Here is an 18805-nt window from a genome sequence, read left to right as displayed (position 1 = left end):
TGCTCTAATGCTTTAAATTAAGTCTATGTGTACAGTTGATTGCCTTGGTAGTAACAAGCTTTTTCATGTATATTATTTTTTTTTAAACCAAAGTCTTAAGGTTCAAACTAACATAGATTGAGGTTTTAGACAATTTTTGAATGAGTTACTTAGTAAAAGTAACTTTTTTTCTCATGTTTGTAGTTTAGTAAGTTGATTTCTTATTTCAAGACAAGTGTTCCACACTTTCTGAGTGTATCTTTTGGTTAATTGATATATGGTATTTTGTGTCAAATGTTGCTCTGTCTCTGATAGGAGCAAGGAGATTTGTGACCTTGGATTTTGGCAAACCAATACTGTTGACAGATGTATTAATTCCCACATGTGGAGACTTGGCCTCCTTGTCAATTGACATTTGGACATTAGGAGAAGAGGTAGATGGGAGGCGACTGGTAGTCGCAACTGATATAAGCACCCATTCACTAATTCTTCATGACTTAATACCACCTCCTGTGTGCAGATTCATGAAGGTAAAGAACTTCAAGAAAATGAATTGATACGCTTTCTGTGTTTCTGATAAGTTATGAAAACTATTCGGACATACAATTTAAAAGTATCTTTTTATAATTTATAATTATATCTCTTTTAAAATACATTACAGAGATTTTTACTGTTGTAGATTGGTGGTACCCGTACTTATAAGTTTTCATTTCAGATCACTGTCATTGGACGTTATGGAAGTACAAATGCCAGAGCTAAAATTCCATTAGGATTTTACTATGGGCATACCTATATCTTGCCTTGGGAGAGTGAACTGAAATTAATGCATGATCCTTTGAGGGGAGAGGGAGAATCTGCAAACCAACCAGAAATTGACCAGCATTTAGCGATGATGGTTGCTCTACAGGAGGATATACAGTGCAGGTTAGTAGAAAATTGCAATATATTTTAATCTTACTGAAACCCTCTATTTTGTATAATATCTCGGATATATATTTGTCAAGAAATGCCTTTTCATTAGTGTATAGAAAAGAGTGAGAGGAAGTAGGGTACTAGCTTGTTACAGTAATACTTAATGCATTAACATATTGTGATTAAGTAATTGGCTCTTTTTTTTAGTACTTACCAATTGATTAATTCTTTTTAATGGTTATGTGTTAACGTGTTTTAGAGATTTAATTTTTAGTTAATGTTCATACTTGTTCATCAAAGAGAATGTTGCAGAAATTATTTTATTCACTTATTTTTTACTTATAGGTATAATTTAGCTTGTCATCGACTGGAAACTCTTTTGCAAAGTATTGACCTTCCTCCCCTCAACAGTGCTAACAATGCGCAGTACTTTTTGCGAAAGCCAGACAAGGCAGTTGAGGAAGACAGTAGAGTTTTTTCTGCCTATCAAGACTGTATTCAGCTACAGCTTCAATTAAATTTGGCTCATAATGCAGTGCAGAGGCTCAAAGTAGCTCTTGGTGCAAGTAGGAAGATGCTGAGTGAAACATCAGATCCAAAAGATTTGATTCAGATGTCTTCCACAGAGCAGTTACGTACTATCATCAGATATTTATTGGACACTTTGCTCAGCCTTCTTCACTCTTCCAATGGTTTGTATTTGGTTTAAGTACTTAAAAGGCTGGAAATGTATTTGATGTGGTTTTGTTTCATGTTTTGTTGTTTCCTAGGTCTAGTTAATTTTGATTTTTTTTCAGATGTGTTTATGAAATGTGTTTTAGGTTAATTCATTTTTTTCCTTGTTTTTATTTGTTTTTCTTAAATGGAGTTTTGATTTTTGTTTTGGAGTTTCTGCTATTGATGTGCCACATTATTTTTAATGGCAAAATAATAAATAATGTTTGAAAGCACAACAGTGAAAACTGTTAATGAATTCTTAGTCTAATATAGTACTGTCGCTATTTTTGATCATTACATGTGGGGCTTGCACACGGGTGCACACACACGCGGCCATCTGATACACCCAGCTCCACATACAAGAAATATAATTGTTTTAAGTGCTAACTCATCCTTACCTAAGTGTTTAGCAAATAAAGCTGTACATATAAGGAGTAAATAAATGAATAGGAAAATAAATAGAATATAATTTTTCTGTTAAAGAAGGAAATATGACCAGGCATACTGATTTTGATAGTAGAGCATACTCTTAAATAGAAATTTTACTGTTTTCTTTCTTGTAATAGGACACTCTGTTCCTGCAGTTTTGCAGAGTACATTTCATGCCCAGGCCTGTGAAGAGCTTTTTAAACATTTGTGTATCAGTGGAACCCCAAAGATACGGTTACATACTGGTCTTTTACTTGTTCAACTCTGTGGTGGTGAAAGATGGTGGGGCCAGTTTCTTTCTAATGTTCTTCAGGAATTGTACAATTCAGAGCAGCTTCTCATCTTTCCACAGGATAGGTAAGTCAGAAAATACTGGAGTAATTTGTTACTATGAGTTATACTTCTCATAGTCAAAGTTTTGATTTGGAAATCTTGTTTATGTGGATATTGAGTGTGGGAAATGAAGCATGTCTTTTCAGAGTTTGGGGAATGCCCAGTGAGGGGAATATTGAAGAAGATTCTGTATCATATATAACTACACTACATTCTTTAGCTTCCTGACTGAATCTGTGGAGTTTATAGACCTGTGTTTAGAAGTATTTCCTATCAGATCATGTTACTTTATGTGTCAAAGGTATTTTTTTGAGGTTAAAATTTTCTCTACCTGATTTCTTGTGGATAAAGTTAGAAAATAAAACTAATAGCTGAGAAACAGCTGATTTTAACATCATAGTTCCAAATATAAATCTTGCTGAGAATCAGAGTTCAATAGGTATTCTGTGAGAATTGTTCCGCATGCAGATGTATTTTTGATGTATTTGTAGTAGAGGGTGAGCTCTGCATCCTTAAAGCCCCTCTCAAATCTTAAGAATCAAATATTCTAACATTCTATAATTTTTAAGATGAACAATTAAATGGATTCTTACTGGTTATTTTATTTATTTATCTTTTTTTTTTTTTTAAGGGTCTTCATGTTACTTTCCTGCATTGGTCAAAGGTCACTTAGTAATAGTGGAGTATTAGAAAGCTTACTTAACCTGTTGGATAATTTACTGTCACCTCTCCAGCCACAGTTACCCATGCATAGGAGGACAGAAGGTATTATTAAAAGTAGCGATCTTTAGTCAAAACATAGGATTCCTATAAATACTGCTTTTACGAAATGGCTGATCTGAAATATTTATTTCAGTGTTCATTTTGCTGCACATTTTGTTGTTATTTTTATGATGTAGACTTTTTAGAATGACCAGCCTTCATGTGATTGACTACAGTATGGGGTTATTGTTTTTTAAATGTGTTTCATCATGTGAATTTTGAACTTGGAAATTGTGATATGTTGTTTCTATACTATCATAATTAAAATTAAACTCATGTTTAAATTTAAGGCAGTGTTGCTGTTCTTATCATTGATAATGAGCTTCATTTGAACAATAAAATAATTATTGAAATAAAAACTTTAAAACGTGGTTTAAAACTATGTAAATTATAAATTGAGAGTTAAAATTTTTATGTCAGGCACCTGTAAGTCTAAGAGTAGGTGTCTTATATCTTGTTTTCTAGTTTATAAGTTATTATCTGTTGGATTCAAGCTATATTTAAGACTCTGTTTTTGTTCCATGAAGTGTTTGTCAGATCTTTCATTTGATTCAATGTGTTACTCAATTTGTAGGCATAGGTTTCAGTTTTGAGGTTTATTATAAATAAATATTAGTGTTTATAATTATATCATGTGTTTTGGATTTATAAAATGTCTTAATTTTATTAATATTTTATCAGACTTCATTAGTACTCTTAAAGTCACTGGATTACTTTTTCCCTTTTATTTCTGTATAGGAGTACTAGATATTCCCATGATCAGTTGGGTTGTTATGCTGGTGTCCAGGTTGCTGGATTATGTGGCAACTGTAGAAGATGAAGCAGCATCTGCAAAGAAACCTTTGAATGGTAAAGACAGAGAGAGGTTTCTGACAGGTATCAGAAGTTTATAATAATCTTTTGGTGGGGATTTTGAGTGACTGTGAAGTTTTCCCCTAACTTGCTTTGTCCTGGAGATTTCAGCTGTATGTAAAATGTTAGTTAACTTTACCAGGAATAACAGACATATAAGTGAAGTTTACGAAAAGGAAATCTGTGAAGAGTAATTGTAGTTTTATGTTATTTAGTATAGTGTATCATTCCATTTACCATTATAGAATATAGTTCTACTAATGAATTACAAATGACTTTTATGCTTAGATACAGAAATTACCAGATTTTTGTGAGTTGTAATCTTTCTCCAGAAGTTTGAGTCACAGAAAATTTTTTATATTAAAGGAAATCAAACTGCAAGACAAATTATTTTCTTCCCTTCTTCCAAGTTAACAAGACTTTTAAGAAATACCTACATTTAATATGTAAATACAGACAAAAGGTGCCATAAAATTTGGAGTTTTAAACATTGTTAGGATTCTAGTATTGAAAAAGATCCCTTGAGATGTTTTATTGATGCACATTATGTTTGAAAATAGGGTGGAGAATTCTTTTTATGTACAGAAAGTTTGTCTTACATATATTTAGTTTTTAAATGCTGTATGTGTCTGAGTCAGTTCAGTCAGTTACAGGATATATAGATAAGACATTAAATACAACTACCTGTGAAGTTGGACTATAACAGTACATTGTATGGGAGGTCTTAGTTTTTATTTACAGCATTCATGCATTATGCAAACACATTGGTGGAAGACATATTTTTAGGGTTTGAAGAATTTGAACTGGCTTGACAAAAGGGTAGTAGAGAATAGAAAAAGATGTCATTAGGTTAAGACGTGAAAAAAACATTGAGGATGGGTCAAGTGTGGGAGGGATTAAGCCTGCACTGAATGGGAGAATGGCGAGTAAGGAATAGTCTGGACACATTCCAAAATGAGACTAAGTTGAGCTACACAGCATGGTTTTTGAACTATTCAGCCTTATTTATGCAATCATTAAATCAGATTATTGAGTATCCCTTTTTTTGGTCCCTGCACAGAAGTATGTGAGTTTGGCATAGGTAACAGTGGGCATTTTCTTGTTGTTACAGTGGAGTGACATTATCAAAGCTGTGTTGTACAAAGATTATACAGTTGTGGAGAAAGAAGGAAAGATTGGAGGCAGAGAAGTCACGTAGGGTCTAGGTTAGCCTTTCTAGTGTCACATCTTCTTAGCAATTTGTTTACAATGAGTTCCTTAATTTTTAATAAAACTGTTTTGTCATGATTGACACATTTATCATTTTGTGTTTTCTGGCTATGAATAGTACATTAAAATCACATTTAACATAATTTTTAATACAACCTTTTTTGCCCTATAGGTAACCAGTGGAGTTTTATTAACAATAATCTGCACACCCAGAACATAAATAGGTCTTCCAAAGGCAGCAGTAGCCTTGATAGATTATATTCCAGAAAAATAAGAAAGCAGCTAGTTCATCATAAACAGGTAATTTTTGATATTTTTTGTTTGTTTTAGTATTTGAGACATTGTATGAGATGGACTTGCCATCAGACCTTACGTATGACATTAATGAACTACTTAGGGAAATTAACACTTTTGACAGACTTTCCTTATTTGTAAGATGGCAAAAATATGTAGTTTACAAATTTTAGGTGATGTCCTTTTAACTGTCTCTACCTCTTCACATCTTTGTTACTACCATTCTAAGTGAGACCATCATTTGCCTGTTGAAAGGCCTATCTGCATTTGTTCTTTGTCAGTCCGGTCCGTTTTTCATGCTACCCCTAGAGAGTTCTTTTTAGATACAAACCTGATCATATCTCTCCTTCTCTAAATTATTAGTGGCTTCCAATTGACATTTAGATAATGGTCAAACTCCTTAACATGGCTTTAGCATGTCTATTATCTGCCCAACTAACTTTCAGTTTTGAATTTTGATCTGTCTATTGAATTTGAGTTCCTGGACCATCCATTTCAGTTTTTTCATTTAGCATGTTCTGGTCTCCTCTCTACCCCATACCTTTCAATTTACTCTTTAGCTTGGATAATCTAACTTATTTTTCAGACATTAGTTCATATTCACTTCCTCAAAAAGGCATTCCCTGGTTTCTAAATTAGTATCCCATAAAATATGTTCCCCATTTATCCTATATTCTCGAATAGTTTAGGGAGAAAATGTCTTTGTACAGCAGGAACTAAGATTGCTGTTTCAAAATAAGTTAAAAATTACATTTTCTCTTGGTTATAATTGTTGTATATGTTAATTGTAATTTTGGAACAGTTTTCTGAAAATACTGATTTGCATTAGTTCTCACATTGACATGACTGACGTATGTTGATTATTTAATACATGTGCGTGCTGGTTTTAAATTAGGATACATTTTTCTTCATATATAGAGATAATAGCCATGTGGATATTTCTTTATATTAGTTCTTTTTTTCCTGATAACAAAAATATATAGCAGCAGTAGAAATTTAGGAAATACTCTTAAAAAGTAGATTTATTAACTTCTTAACTAAATAATTCAGTTACAATTATGACTATAATGTTCTAGTGACTTTCTGTTTTGAGTAATGTTCCTTGTAATGAATATATGGGAAAGTGGTCATTTAACATATTTTTAGATCTTTTTAGCAGAATTTTTTTTTTAATCTCCCTTTTGGTGTATTTGTTCATCTCAGCCTACTAGTGGTTACGAGGGGTAGGGATGGGGCAGAAGAGGGAGGAGGATGGACAGCATAAAAGGACAGCATGAGGGAACTGTGTGGTGATGGAACTGTTTAGTATAAACTATAGTGTGGATACCTGAACCAACAAAAGTGTAGAATTCTATAGAACTCATATACTTAAACACAGACGCAGACACAAATGAGTACAAGTGAAACTGGAGAAATCTGAAAAATTTTGGTCAATTCTAACAATGTCATTACTGTGTTATATTATGCTATTGTTTTGCAAAATGTTATCTTTGGAGGAAGTTGAGTGAAGCGTACAAGAGATCTCTGCATTATTTCTTACAACTGCAAATGAATTTACAGTTATCTCAATAAAATTTTTCATAAAAACCATAAACATACCAAAAAATACTACTCTTGAAGGAGATTCCCATAAAAGCAAAGCTAAGAATATTGTGCAATAGAAGTATTTTCACCAAGTATTTAAAAATAATTCTTTTCCTCCATTTAAAAAGTATGTCCATCAGTCAGTCTCATTAGTGGCTTACATAAAAGTCTTCCAGTTTTGTCTCTTCTCCCAGGGCTAAGAAACTAATTCTCAGTTATAACTGAGAGAGATCTTTTAGTTGGGATTTGGAAATGATTTTTTAAAAATCAGCAATGCACTTAAAACTAATTTTTCAAGGAAATACTTATTACATTAGTTTTACATATGGATTCGGTGAGGAGTACAGTAATTTACTTTCTTATTTTTTACATTGTTAACTCTAAGATCTTTTTTTTTTTTTTTTTAAAGCAACTTAACTTACTAAAAGCAAAACAGAAGGCTTTGGTAGAACAGATGGAAAAAGAAAAAATACAAAGTAACAAAGGATCATCATATAAACTTCTGGTAGAGCAGGCAAAATTAAAGCAAGCTACGTCAAAGGTAAGATCTGTACTTTTTAATGTAATTATATTATAAAAGTCACTCTCCCTTTTAGTATTTTAAATTATTTGAGAAGTTTCCTGGTCATTATTAAAGCTACTTAAATATATGTTATTCTCCTTATCAAGAGAAAAATCTGTTCTAAATACTTTCTTTTTTTTTTTGGATAGGTAGCTTTTAACTCAAAGAAATAAATGATAAATGTGGACTTAAAATATTTTCTGGTGTATTCCCTTTAAAGTGTATTGTGTTCCAGTAAATTGAAGATAAAAGGACTCAGGAAATACATAGTTTTCCTAGTGTGTCTTTTCTAAGTGAAAATTAAGTTCAACGATTTGTAGACAAAATTTTTAAAAAGACTTTTTTTTTAATTTGGGGGAGATAAAACATATGTAGCAACCAAGTTTATGTATTGTGTTTCTATAAGTATGACAGTATAGTTATTCCATCAGATTTTAAAATAATACTTTATACCTTAGGTTTCTTTACCATTCATCTTTTATGAATTATGTTTAGGATGTTTTGGTAATGTTCATTTAAGATGTTATATTTGACCTTTCTATAGAATTTCACCTTTCTGAAACTCTGTTATGTATCTGGTACCTTACTCTAAAATATGACACATGGTATATTGGTTAGTATAGTTTTTAGTAATTTTATTGTTTGAAGCTTATGGTTTGCCTTAAAAATTTCGTTCTTTAGAATTTGTAAGTTTTCTGAGTGAATATTTTGATTCCATAAGTAAATCTGTACTGAAAGAATTTTCATTCAATAAACATTGATTTAAATATCGTGAATTTTTGTGACAGCACTTTAAGGATTTAATTCGGTTACGTCGGACAGCAGAATGGTCCCGTTCTAATTTAGACACAGAAGTTACAACAACAAAAGAAAGTCCAGAGATAGAACCACTTCCATTTACCCTGGCCCATGAACGTTGTATTTCAGTTGTCCAGAAACTTGTCCTGTTTCTCCTCTCCATGGATTTTACATGCCATGCAGATCTCTTACTATTTGTTTGTAAGGTAAGTAAATTAATAAGCATAATTTATAATTATAAACTTAAAGGGTAAGAAAAATAATTAAGAAAAAAATACAGTTTTTAATTGATTTTTAAGAGAAATAAAAGTGCTTTCATTGGTTTTCCTTTTATGCCATTTAGTTTTTTTTTTTTAATGTGCCTTGAAAGATTTTAAAATATTTTGTCAGTTATTTCTCAGAAGACCTGATGTATGATTTTAATCCTGTTAAAACTAGATTAATGTAGATTTGAAATGTCAGTAATACAGGTATATCTATCTACCCTTTTTCTATTAATTAAAATTGGAAATACACAAATAATGATCAAATTATAGCAGTGAAGGGTGTATTAGTGCCTGGAAGGCTTTCCTGTAGCATATTCATTGTTTACAGAAATTATTTTAAACTATTCAACCCACATTTTTAACCAGATTTTAATATTTGATCCATGAAATTATATTTCTTTTGCATTCCATGTCAGACAATCATTTTGACATCAAAAGTATATCTAATTGAAAACTACTACTCTAACTCTTGATTTTTGGAGAAAACTTATGTAATTGCTATTTATAGCATATGATTTTGTGAAATGTATTGCAGGTTCTTGCACGTATTGCGAATGCCACGAGGCCAACTATACATCTGTGTGAGATTGTGAATGAACCCCAGCTGGAAAGACTGCTATTACTTCTGGTTGGAACTGACTTCAATAGAGGAGATATATCTTGGGGCGGTGCTTGGGCTCAATATTCCTTAACTTGTATGATACAGGATATTTTAGCAGGTTTGTTAGGATTTATTTTTAATAGGATATGTCAAAATTAGCTTGCCTCTGCTTGACAAAATAATCTTAAATGGAAACTATGTCCTCAAAAGTATGAAATGTTTCTTTCATGTTATAGCAGTAGCAACCAGTTAGGGTTATTTTGTATTTAATTATGTTGACAGTTGAGTTAAATCCAAGTGTTTTATGGAGGAGCTGAGTTGTTAAAGTGCAGGAATATTGGAGGTAGTAGGCTTCCTCATTAATACCAGCAGTGGGCTGCTTCCTGGTTTTTTATGTGGACTTGAGGAAGGTGCTCCCTGTTCCTCAGTTTCTTTGTCTGTAAAATAGTACCTTCCTTATGAAGTTATTTTGTTGAATAAGTGAGTTAATATATGTAAAGTGAATATAATAACTCCTTGTTTATATTTTACATTTTGTATTTTCTGCTAGTCACTTGTCCTTAGCATTTGATGACGATACAGTGTGTCCTAGCATGGATAGGTGGGGACTCATTTGCCTCAGAATTTTTATAGGTGATAGAGTACACTTGCTTTCATTCACTAAACTGGAGGAAAAAGTATGTTGTAATATGTTTTGGATGTCTGTTTATAAATTACTGAAGCAGTTATGATGTTCTTACCTACAGGAGAATTGCTGGCTCCAGTGGCTGCAGAAGCCATGGAGGAAGCAACAGTGAGCGATGATGTAGGTGCAACAGCTGGCGACTCTGATGACTCCCTTCAGCAGTCTTCAGTTCAGTTGCTGGAAACTATAGATGAACCTTTGACACATGATATAACAGGTACATTCTTTGAATCATGTTTTACTTAAAATATCCTTAGGTCTTTCTAAGAAAAATGAAAATTATATTTCAAAATTAAAAATATTAATGAAGTATAAAATTAAGTTTTATATTAGATCTTTAGCCTTACTAACCATATCAGTTATTTTCCTGATAAATATGTTTTGCTTTGATTTTCTGAATGCTTATAATAAAATGGTATCCTTTCATAGTGTCCAGGTTATTTTGATATGATCTGTTTTAGCTGTTAAAGAAATTACAACCTAGAAAATAGTTAAAGATACACAGTGATGAAGATAGCAAGATTCAAGGCTCTTGTTTTATTTTCTTTCCTTGTTTTCTGCCTTTTCAAAACTATAATTTGTATCTTAGCATGCACAGTCCTTTGTGGTGTACTCTCAGGTTTTCAAGACTGTTTTAGTTATTATATTATTAGTTACTTATATGTTGCAGATGCTGTGGTCATTTCAACCATCTGTGTTTCTTAATCTTAGAGTCCCTCATGATTTTAGCCCTTCTACCTGATAGTCCCTTTATCTGGAATAGACTTTCTTCTCTTATTTGCATGATGAACTCCTTATCTAAGATTCACATAGAGCATGCCCTCCTGCAAGGAACTTTTTCCTTTACCACCAGCAATGTTGGAGGCTCCCATCGGTGCTGCCTACATTCTTGATTGTCTCTGATAGCACTTACCATGTTGTAGTTGGTTTGATTTCTGTAGTCTATCCTCACCTCTGAAGCTCTGTTAATTTATTGGAGGGTAGAAATTTATTAATCTTCATATACTGAAAACCTAATACAGGCTGGCATTTTCTCTGCATTCTATAAATATATGTTGAATAAAAGAGGGTAGGAAGGGAAGAAAAATAAGGATTGTAAGGAATAGAAGGCTAGTTAAGAATTTGGAGTCATCTGAGAGCAAATTAATTTCTAATTCATAATAGAAAAACAAGATGAATAGCAGTTTTAAAACTTAAATCTTTGCTTTTCACTTTATTACTGGGTATCATTTCTTTAATTACTGGATGTAATATATTAAATTATGTATTGGAGGGAATAAAATGAATAATATTGTCCATCCTAGAAATGATTAATGATTATTTGTAATAGCAAAGTTTATGCCATTTGATTCAATAAAGATAGTACTGTGGTCTTTTTTCCCTAGGAGATCAGGTGTTATTGCACGGGTGTTTTTAATTGTGTGTTATAGAATGGTATATTTACATACTTACTAATGTTTAATTGTCAAGTATAAAAATTTAGAGATTTTTATATCAGTAGGAACATATGTTATACATAAGTAAAGTAACTTTTTCTGTAATTAAAAGCAATATATTGGTTAAATTTTATGTTATATACTCCCCCAAAAAGAAATCACTTTTAATTATTTGAAGGTGCACCTCCTCTTTCTTCATTGGAAAAAGATAAAGAAATTGATCTTGAGCTACTTCAGGATCTAATGGAAGTTGACATTGATCCTTTAGATATTGATTTGGAAAAGGATCCTCTTGCAGCCAAAGTTTTTAAGGTATGATACTCTAAAGAATTCTTTGCAATTAAAATGTTTCATGTTATACTTTTGATTTATTAGTTACGTAAAAGAGGAAAATATACATCTAATGTAGCCCATTATTCAGTTTACTCAAAGTTAAATTGCTATAGGTACGCTAGTAGACTAATACTAGTGAACAGTATAAGGACAACTTATACCATTTTATTAATACAGCCACTAACATCTCATATGTTAATAAGAACCACTAACAAGCATGGGAAGTATAGTTATGGACTCAACATTTCAAGCAGCATTTTAGTTCATCCAAGTTAAGTTCATTGCAGAGTCTATTTTGTTAGCTGTAGCTTTTTCTAAAGGAGATACATCCCCTTATTTTGATTCATTTTGTGTGTAGGAGATTTTATTAAAGATGTGAGTTATCTCTCAGATTCTAATAAATAAGATGTTTTTAGATTTTGGGATATAATGGAGAGACTATTACTGAACCATCCCTATAGATCATTAAGATTATAAGTATGTTTTAGAAATTGAAAGGGTGAGGAGAATATTTATTTTGTAGCCCTATTTGAGTTTAGGTAAAGTAAACAATATGTCACTCTTCCTGAAGAGGCAAAAATAAACCACAGTTTTTTCCTATTCTTTTAAGCCAATAAGCAGTACATGGTATGACTATTGGGGTGCTGATTATGGCACCTACAATTACAATCCTTACATTGGAGGCCTTGGAATTCCTGTAGCAAAGCCACCAGCAAATACAGAGAAGAATGGATCACAGACAGTTAGTGTTTCAGTGTCTCAAGGTAAGTGTGTGTTCATATTTCAAGGCATAAGCTACTCTTAAAACAAGTCCTAAATTTATGCATGTTTTGTCTCTTGAGAATTTGAGCCTCTGTGTATGTGGAGAGGGTTGAATGTTATGGAGGTGCCATGAGAGTGACTGACATTCAGAGCTTTACGTTGCTCAGTGTGGAAGAACTTCTGTTAATGGTCCATCTTTTGTTTCTCAAAATAACACCTTGCAAAATACATTTGCGAGTTGTGTGGGTTTGCTAGTGGTTTTAATTAATTGTACTTTCTTTTGTTTTTATTGTTAATATCAAATTTATATTTTACTTGCAAACAGAATGAAATCATGTTGAGTATTGTTTTTGCACTCTTCTAGTCACAACAAGTATATTACTTTTTTTTTTATAAATCTTTCTGTAAATTTTGAAACAATAGTACATTTACCAAAAAGTTGCAAGTATAATGCAGAGAACATTTGTTATCGTGACCCATTTGGGAATAAGTTGCCAATCTGATGTTTTTTTGTTTTGTTTGTTTTACAAACCAAGACATTTCTTGTATATAAACACATCAGGAAGCACATTTCATCTAAATCAGGAAATTAACCCATTCAGGTTTCAGCAGTTGTATCTAAATAAAAATGTCCTTTATGCAGAAGCATCCAGTACAGAAACATGCATTGCATTTACAGTTGACCCTTGAACAAGGTTGGGGTGAGGGTGCCCACCTCCACACAGTTGAAAACCTGTGCTTAACTTTACAGTTGGCCCTCCCTATCTGAGATTCTTGCATCCATGCATTTAGCCAACTAAGGATTGTATACTGCGTATTTATTTTAAAAAGTCCACATATAAGTATATACATGCAGTTAAAACTGCTGTTTAAGGATCAGCTGTAGGTGTCGTATCTCTTCAGTCTCACTCAGCCTGCCACAGTTTGTCAGAGGTAACTTTTGTGACCTTGATGCTTTTAAAGATTGTAAGACAGTTATTTTGTAGAATGTCCCTCTGTTTGGGTTTGTATGCTGTTTCCTCATGATTAGATTTTGGTCATGCATCTTTCACAGAACTATCACAGAAGTATTATGTTCAGGCTTTCTTATTGCATCCTATTAGGTGGCTCATGATTTTAAATTTGGACCACTGCTGATGCTTTTAAGTTTATTTAATTCATAAAGGAGATGTCTGCCAGTCTTCTCCATTGTAAAATTACTCTTTTCCCCTTTGTAAAAAAATTGGGGAATTGGGGTGGCAGAGCAATAACTTGGAAACTATTCTTTTTTTAAAAATTTACTATTTATCTAGTTTTGAATAGACCAGTGATTTCCTCTTTTATTCAGTGGGTTATAGTTTGTTGTTATTATTCTTTATTTGTTTTTATTGAAGTAGAATATAGAAAACATAAAATTTACTATTTTAGCCATTTTTAAGTGTATAGTTCCATGGCATTAAGTGTATTCACAGTGTTGTCATTATTTATTTTGATGTTCAAATTGTCCCTGATTTGACCAGTGATAACTCTTTTAAGCTGGTCTCTTCCTTTTTGGCATACCTCATCTTTGAGCAGTTCTTCATTTTCTGGCACAATAGGATGCCCCAGGCTCATCATTTACATGCCCTTTCCCAGACTGGAAATTAGCCACTTGATGAAGGAAAAAAATATTTCAAAAACTTTCATTGGAGAGATGTGATTAAGGATTCAAGATTGGCGTACTAGATATAGTTAGTGCTAAGTTTTGGTTGTTTCTATGCCCTCTTGATGGACACATCTAGGGAGTGTGTATACACATTTGTGTTTATATTTATTTCTCTATCTATTTATTTCTCTAAAATGCCATGAGTTCACATTGATAATCAGTTCTTTTAACTGTAATCTAACTCCAAAGACTTCAGTTTAGTTTTCTCATTTTCCGTATTTCTCTTTTCTCTAACAGTGAGGTTCTCATTATTCTTAATTTGTTTGCTTCTATCTTCATTGCTTCACTTATTTGCTCCACCTCTCTCTGTATATCCACTCTCCCATCTCAGCCTCCCTTGCACAGATGCTGTTACCTGCTGTGGCTCTGATACCCCATGCCAGATCGTTCCAATGTGAGGACACACTCCTTACCCTGTTTTGAGTTCCAATGGCAACATGTTATTTTAGGAAGTAGGCCTTGAATAATAATTATTAAACAGCTTGTTTTTTTTTTTTTCCTTTTAATTGCTTTTGGTAGCCTTAGATGCTCGCCTAGAAGTTGGACTCGAACAACAAGCAGAACTTATGTTGAAAATGATGTCTACCCTGGAAGCGGATTCCATTTTACAGGCATTGACAAATACATCTCCTACATGTAAGCAAAAGTCACTATTTTTAGAATGTTACAGTGAATAATTTATCTCTTCATTATTTGCAGGTGCACTCAGAAAGGATAGATTTTTAAATTCCATGTTTGATGGGAATCTGAGGGGGCTGTGCATGTGCGTGCATGCATGTGTGTGTGTGTGTGTCTCACCTCTCCCTTGCTAAGTTAGTAGCAAGTTGAGAAATAAGACAAAGGATTAATGAATTGGGAGAGTAGAGGGGGAGCAAAATATCTACATGTAGTGGTTTTTAATTCAGTTGAAAAACCTGAGTCATGTTTTTGTTATTGTGGTGTTGTGAAGTTAATGAAATTCCTGGCAAAGCCTGCATAGGTAGCTGCCTGGGAGTTTGTTGCATTATATCCAAATTTATGATAAAGTGGGTTTTTAATAGTAACATCTTTATCATCCTTGAAGTCTAGGAGCTAGATAAGGACGACAGCTAAATGGGCCTACTTGAACTGCAGAATTGAGAGGATTTACTACAGCAAAAGAAGGAAAACTTTTTATAGTTTTTCTGGGGCTGTGCAGTGTGTGTTGCAACTATACATTCTGACTTTGTAGCAGGAAAGCAACTGTAGACAATGTATGCCTAAATGAATAGGTATGGCTATTAAAGAAACTGTGTCACAGAATCTGGTGGCCTGCCACATTTGGCCACTAGGACATGGTTTGCTGACCCGTGATGTAATGCTAGACTTGGGCAGACCCCCTTCTATCAGGTGAGTGCAGTTAAGATTACAGCTTGTCTGTCTTAAGATAGGCATGTTGCTGAGGAGATGGTGATGTTTTCATTTTTCTTAGGCCAGTGAATTGCTTTGCTTTCTCTGGGTCATGGTAGTGAGTAAAGATGTAGAGATACTGGCTGGCACCTAGGAAGCACATCATGTCCTTCTTCTGTGAAGAAGAATTCACAACCCATTTCAATAGAGAAATTTGGGGTTTTAGGTCTTTCTGTGTTAAACTAAATTGTTTTGATTTGCAATCCTCATTTATTTCTTGCCTTAGGAAGTATGGGAAAAAAGGAGAAAAACAGAAGGATTGGTCTAGTGTTTTGCTTCTCAGTATTTTCTCTCTTTTGATTATTTTCCTGTGCAGAACTGTGTGCTGTTTTAATATAAAAACTTTATAAATATATGAAAAACTAGAGTCCCTTTATTTCTCTGTTCCCCTTGAATATATATGCATTTAGTTAGGTTTGGTGTGTGACTTGGCATCAGAATTTTTTAACGCTTCCCTGTAATTTTAGTGCACCAACAGTGTTGAGAATGAGTGGATTAGAGTCTAGATTATTCTAAAGCTGCCTTCTCAAGTATTAGGCAAGAGTCTTCTTTCTTTCTCTCTACCCCCTAACCCCTTATTAATTAGGAAGAAGTTGAAAATAAAAATTACTAGAGAATAAGGTTCTTTTCTCTTGATGGACAAATCCTGTGAATTTGGGAGCGTCTCTTTTTGGTGATTATCTTTTTAACTTTCATACGTAATGTTGTAAAAACAAGTTTTCAGATAAACAATTTTAAGGAATGCAATTTTAATTTTTTTTAAAAAAGATCTTCACTTACCTATACATATTGATAGCTAGTTAACATTTCTCCTGATACTTCGTGTATAAAATCATAATTGTGTTTAATTTTCAGTATCACAGTCTCCCACTGGAACAGATGATTCACTTCTAGGGGGTTTACAAGCAGCGAACCAATCCAACCAGCTTATTATACAGTTATCATCTGTCCCAATGTTAAATGTTTGTTTCAACAAACTTTTTTCCATGCTTCAAGTCCATCATGTTCAGGTATGACTTCAGGAGAAATGCTGTATTTTTAGACATTAATACCAGCCTAGTAAAAGATGAAAATAACGGGGATCATTCTCAACCAGACAGGGATGATTTCTTTGTGATACTCAGATGAAAAAATACCGGAGATACTCTGATTAACCACAGCGCCTCAGTGATAGGTCATTTTGTAATTTTTATTATTTTAAGCTTTTAGTGCTTTGGTTCCAACTATGTATTACACATACCTGTATTTAAAGACTTGAATCACCTCTTTTAATTAGTAAAACATTTGTATTAGGTAAATTATAAATTTTAATATAGTTAAAATTTGTTTGATCTAGAGTTTTAAGATGTTTTTGCTTGTCTACTGAATTGACATAATAACCAGGAAAAGTATTTAATAGAAAAATAATTTACTCATGAGGATGCATACAAAAGATTTTTGTTTAAATGATATTTCATAATATAATAGGTACTTTTTTTTCTGTCAATTTTCATTCTTTTTCAGTTGGAATCCCTTCTCCAGTTGTGGCTCACATTGAGTCTGAATTCTAGTTCATCTGGAAACAAAGAAAATGGAGCAGACATTTTTTTATACAATGCTAATCGAATACCTGTCATTTCATTAAATCAAGGTAAGATTTATTATTGACATAACATAAGTAATAAGCTGGAAAGGTAATGATTATGTTAATAATACCTAATCTTTGTCATTAGGGTTATAATGTTTTAGTGAAAAAAACCTATTTTAATATACTGACATAATAATTATCAGGAAGGAGGACAGAAAACTCTTAGTCTTTGATCTGTATTATCTTATATCTGTGTGCAACACAGACAAAATCTACAATGTTCTGTTAATCTTTACATTTTATTTTCCTCAAGTATTTTCTTATTCATAGACTGTTTTGTTGGAACTGGTATTTCTTATAATTGTGAAATAGCTTCTAGGGCATTGGTAAATTGGAGAAAGATGTCAATTTTTGTATAAATTGTGTTCATTTTTTTTTTTTCTTGGCAAATACAGGAATGTGGGAATAGTGGGACTAGGATAATACCCTTCAATAGGAATAGAACTAGCCTTCAGTTCTAGCTACAGGAATCTATTTAAAGAAGAATAAAAGTCATTTTTTTCCTGGTGTTTTCTCTAGAGATACACAGGATGCCTGGCTTTCACATGGCCTGTCTGTCATCCTTAGTGACAGCCATACCTGGCTCATGGTCCCACTTACATCTGCATTGACTCAGCAAGAGCCAGCCCTACTTTAATTATTAGGTTTTTATCTGTTTCACTGTATTAATAATAATAGTAATAATTATCATTGTAGATTTTGCTCTGATCGTGTTTTTTAACTTTGTTATTGTGAAAATCATTAAGCATAAACAAGAGTGACTAGAAGGGTAATAAATTATTCCTTAGTATAAGATATTTGGCCAGTATTCAAATTTCTAATTGGCTAAACTGTTACAACATTTGTTTATATGAAATAGAATCCATGTAGGGTCTACACATTTTAGTTAATTATGATTCTTAATCCCTCTATATATAGATTCCCTCCATGTCTTTTTTTTAAATCTCCTTGCAATGTTATTTGTCAAAGAAGTTTGCTTGTCTTCAGGATGCCCAGGGTCCCAATTTTTAGTGATTGTGTTCCTATGATATCCTCTCTATTTCCTGTATTTTTTTAAATTTTTATTTTAAAAAATTTTTAAATTTTTTATTGACGTACAGTCAATTACGATGTGTTGACCTCTGTTGAACAGCACAATGTCCTAGTCATGCATATAAATACATATATTTGTTTTCATATCTATTTCCTGTAAATTGGAAGTTGGCCCTAGAGCTTAATCTGACTTGAGGCTTTTTTTTTTTTTAAGGCAGTTTCATAGGTTGTGTCTCTTTTTATGTTGTTAATAGGCACTAATGATTAATGCCTAGACTTATTAACAATTCATAGAAAGTTTCAAAATGAAGATAATCTAATTCGTCTGTTACTTCTTTATTATCTAAAAAACTTCCATAAAGAGAAACTTCCTTTCATATGCTATCATGTTATCTTCTGGAGACTTTTTATGTAACAGGCAGGAAAAATGCTAGAAATACTTGGGGTTTTAAAGTGAAAATTTAAAATGAATTGGTTCATAAGTAGCCTGCAATTATAACCACTTAGTTTCTTTAATAAA

The 18805-nt window shown here is 32.6% G+C and overlaps 1 protein-coding gene across 10 annotated transcripts in view; it reads left to right on the top strand.

The window, feature by feature from the left end:
• BIRC6 (baculoviral IAP repeat containing 6) overlaps nt 1–18805 on the top strand; it is a 197841-nt gene that overhangs the window by 80101 nt on the left and 98935 nt on the right. For 9 of the 10 annotated variants that reach the window (XR_010384233.1, XM_064494613.1, XM_064494617.1 and 6 more), the window contains 16 exons: nt 295–509; nt 695–903; nt 1237–1583; nt 2175–2394; nt 3002–3135; nt 3871–4008; nt 5366–5493; nt 7481–7612; nt 8422–8637; nt 9233–9416; nt 10045–10200; nt 11598–11731; nt 12363–12516; nt 14718–14834; nt 16482–16636; nt 17130–17256. Coding sequence is in view for 9 of the 10 variants with exons in the window: in XM_064494613.1 (XP_064350683.1) it covers nt 295–509; nt 695–903; nt 1237–1583; nt 2175–2394; nt 3002–3135; nt 3871–4008; nt 5366–5493; nt 7481–7612; nt 8422–8637; nt 9233–9416; nt 10045–10200; nt 11598–11731; nt 12363–12516; nt 14718–14834; nt 16482–16636; nt 17130–17256 (2766 nt within the window). In the remaining variant the exon portion in view is untranslated. The remainder of the gene's footprint in view (nt 1–294; nt 510–694; nt 904–1236; nt 1584–2174; nt 2395–3001; nt 3136–3870; nt 4009–5365; nt 5494–7480; nt 7613–8421; nt 8638–9232; nt 9417–10044; nt 10201–11597; nt 11732–12362; nt 12517–14717; nt 14835–16481; nt 16637–17129; nt 17257–18805) is intronic. The other variant, XM_064494610.1, reaches the window with a different exon arrangement.

This window comes from Camelus dromedarius, chromosome 15 (genome assembly GCF_036321535.1).
Source record: "Camelus dromedarius isolate mCamDro1 chromosome 15, mCamDro1.pat, whole genome shotgun sequence".
Classification (NCBI taxonomy): Eukaryota; Metazoa; Chordata; class Mammalia; order Artiodactyla; family Camelidae; genus Camelus; species Camelus dromedarius.
The sequence above is the reverse complement of the archived record's forward strand: the minus strand, read 5'-3'. Positions and strand labels throughout refer to the sequence as shown.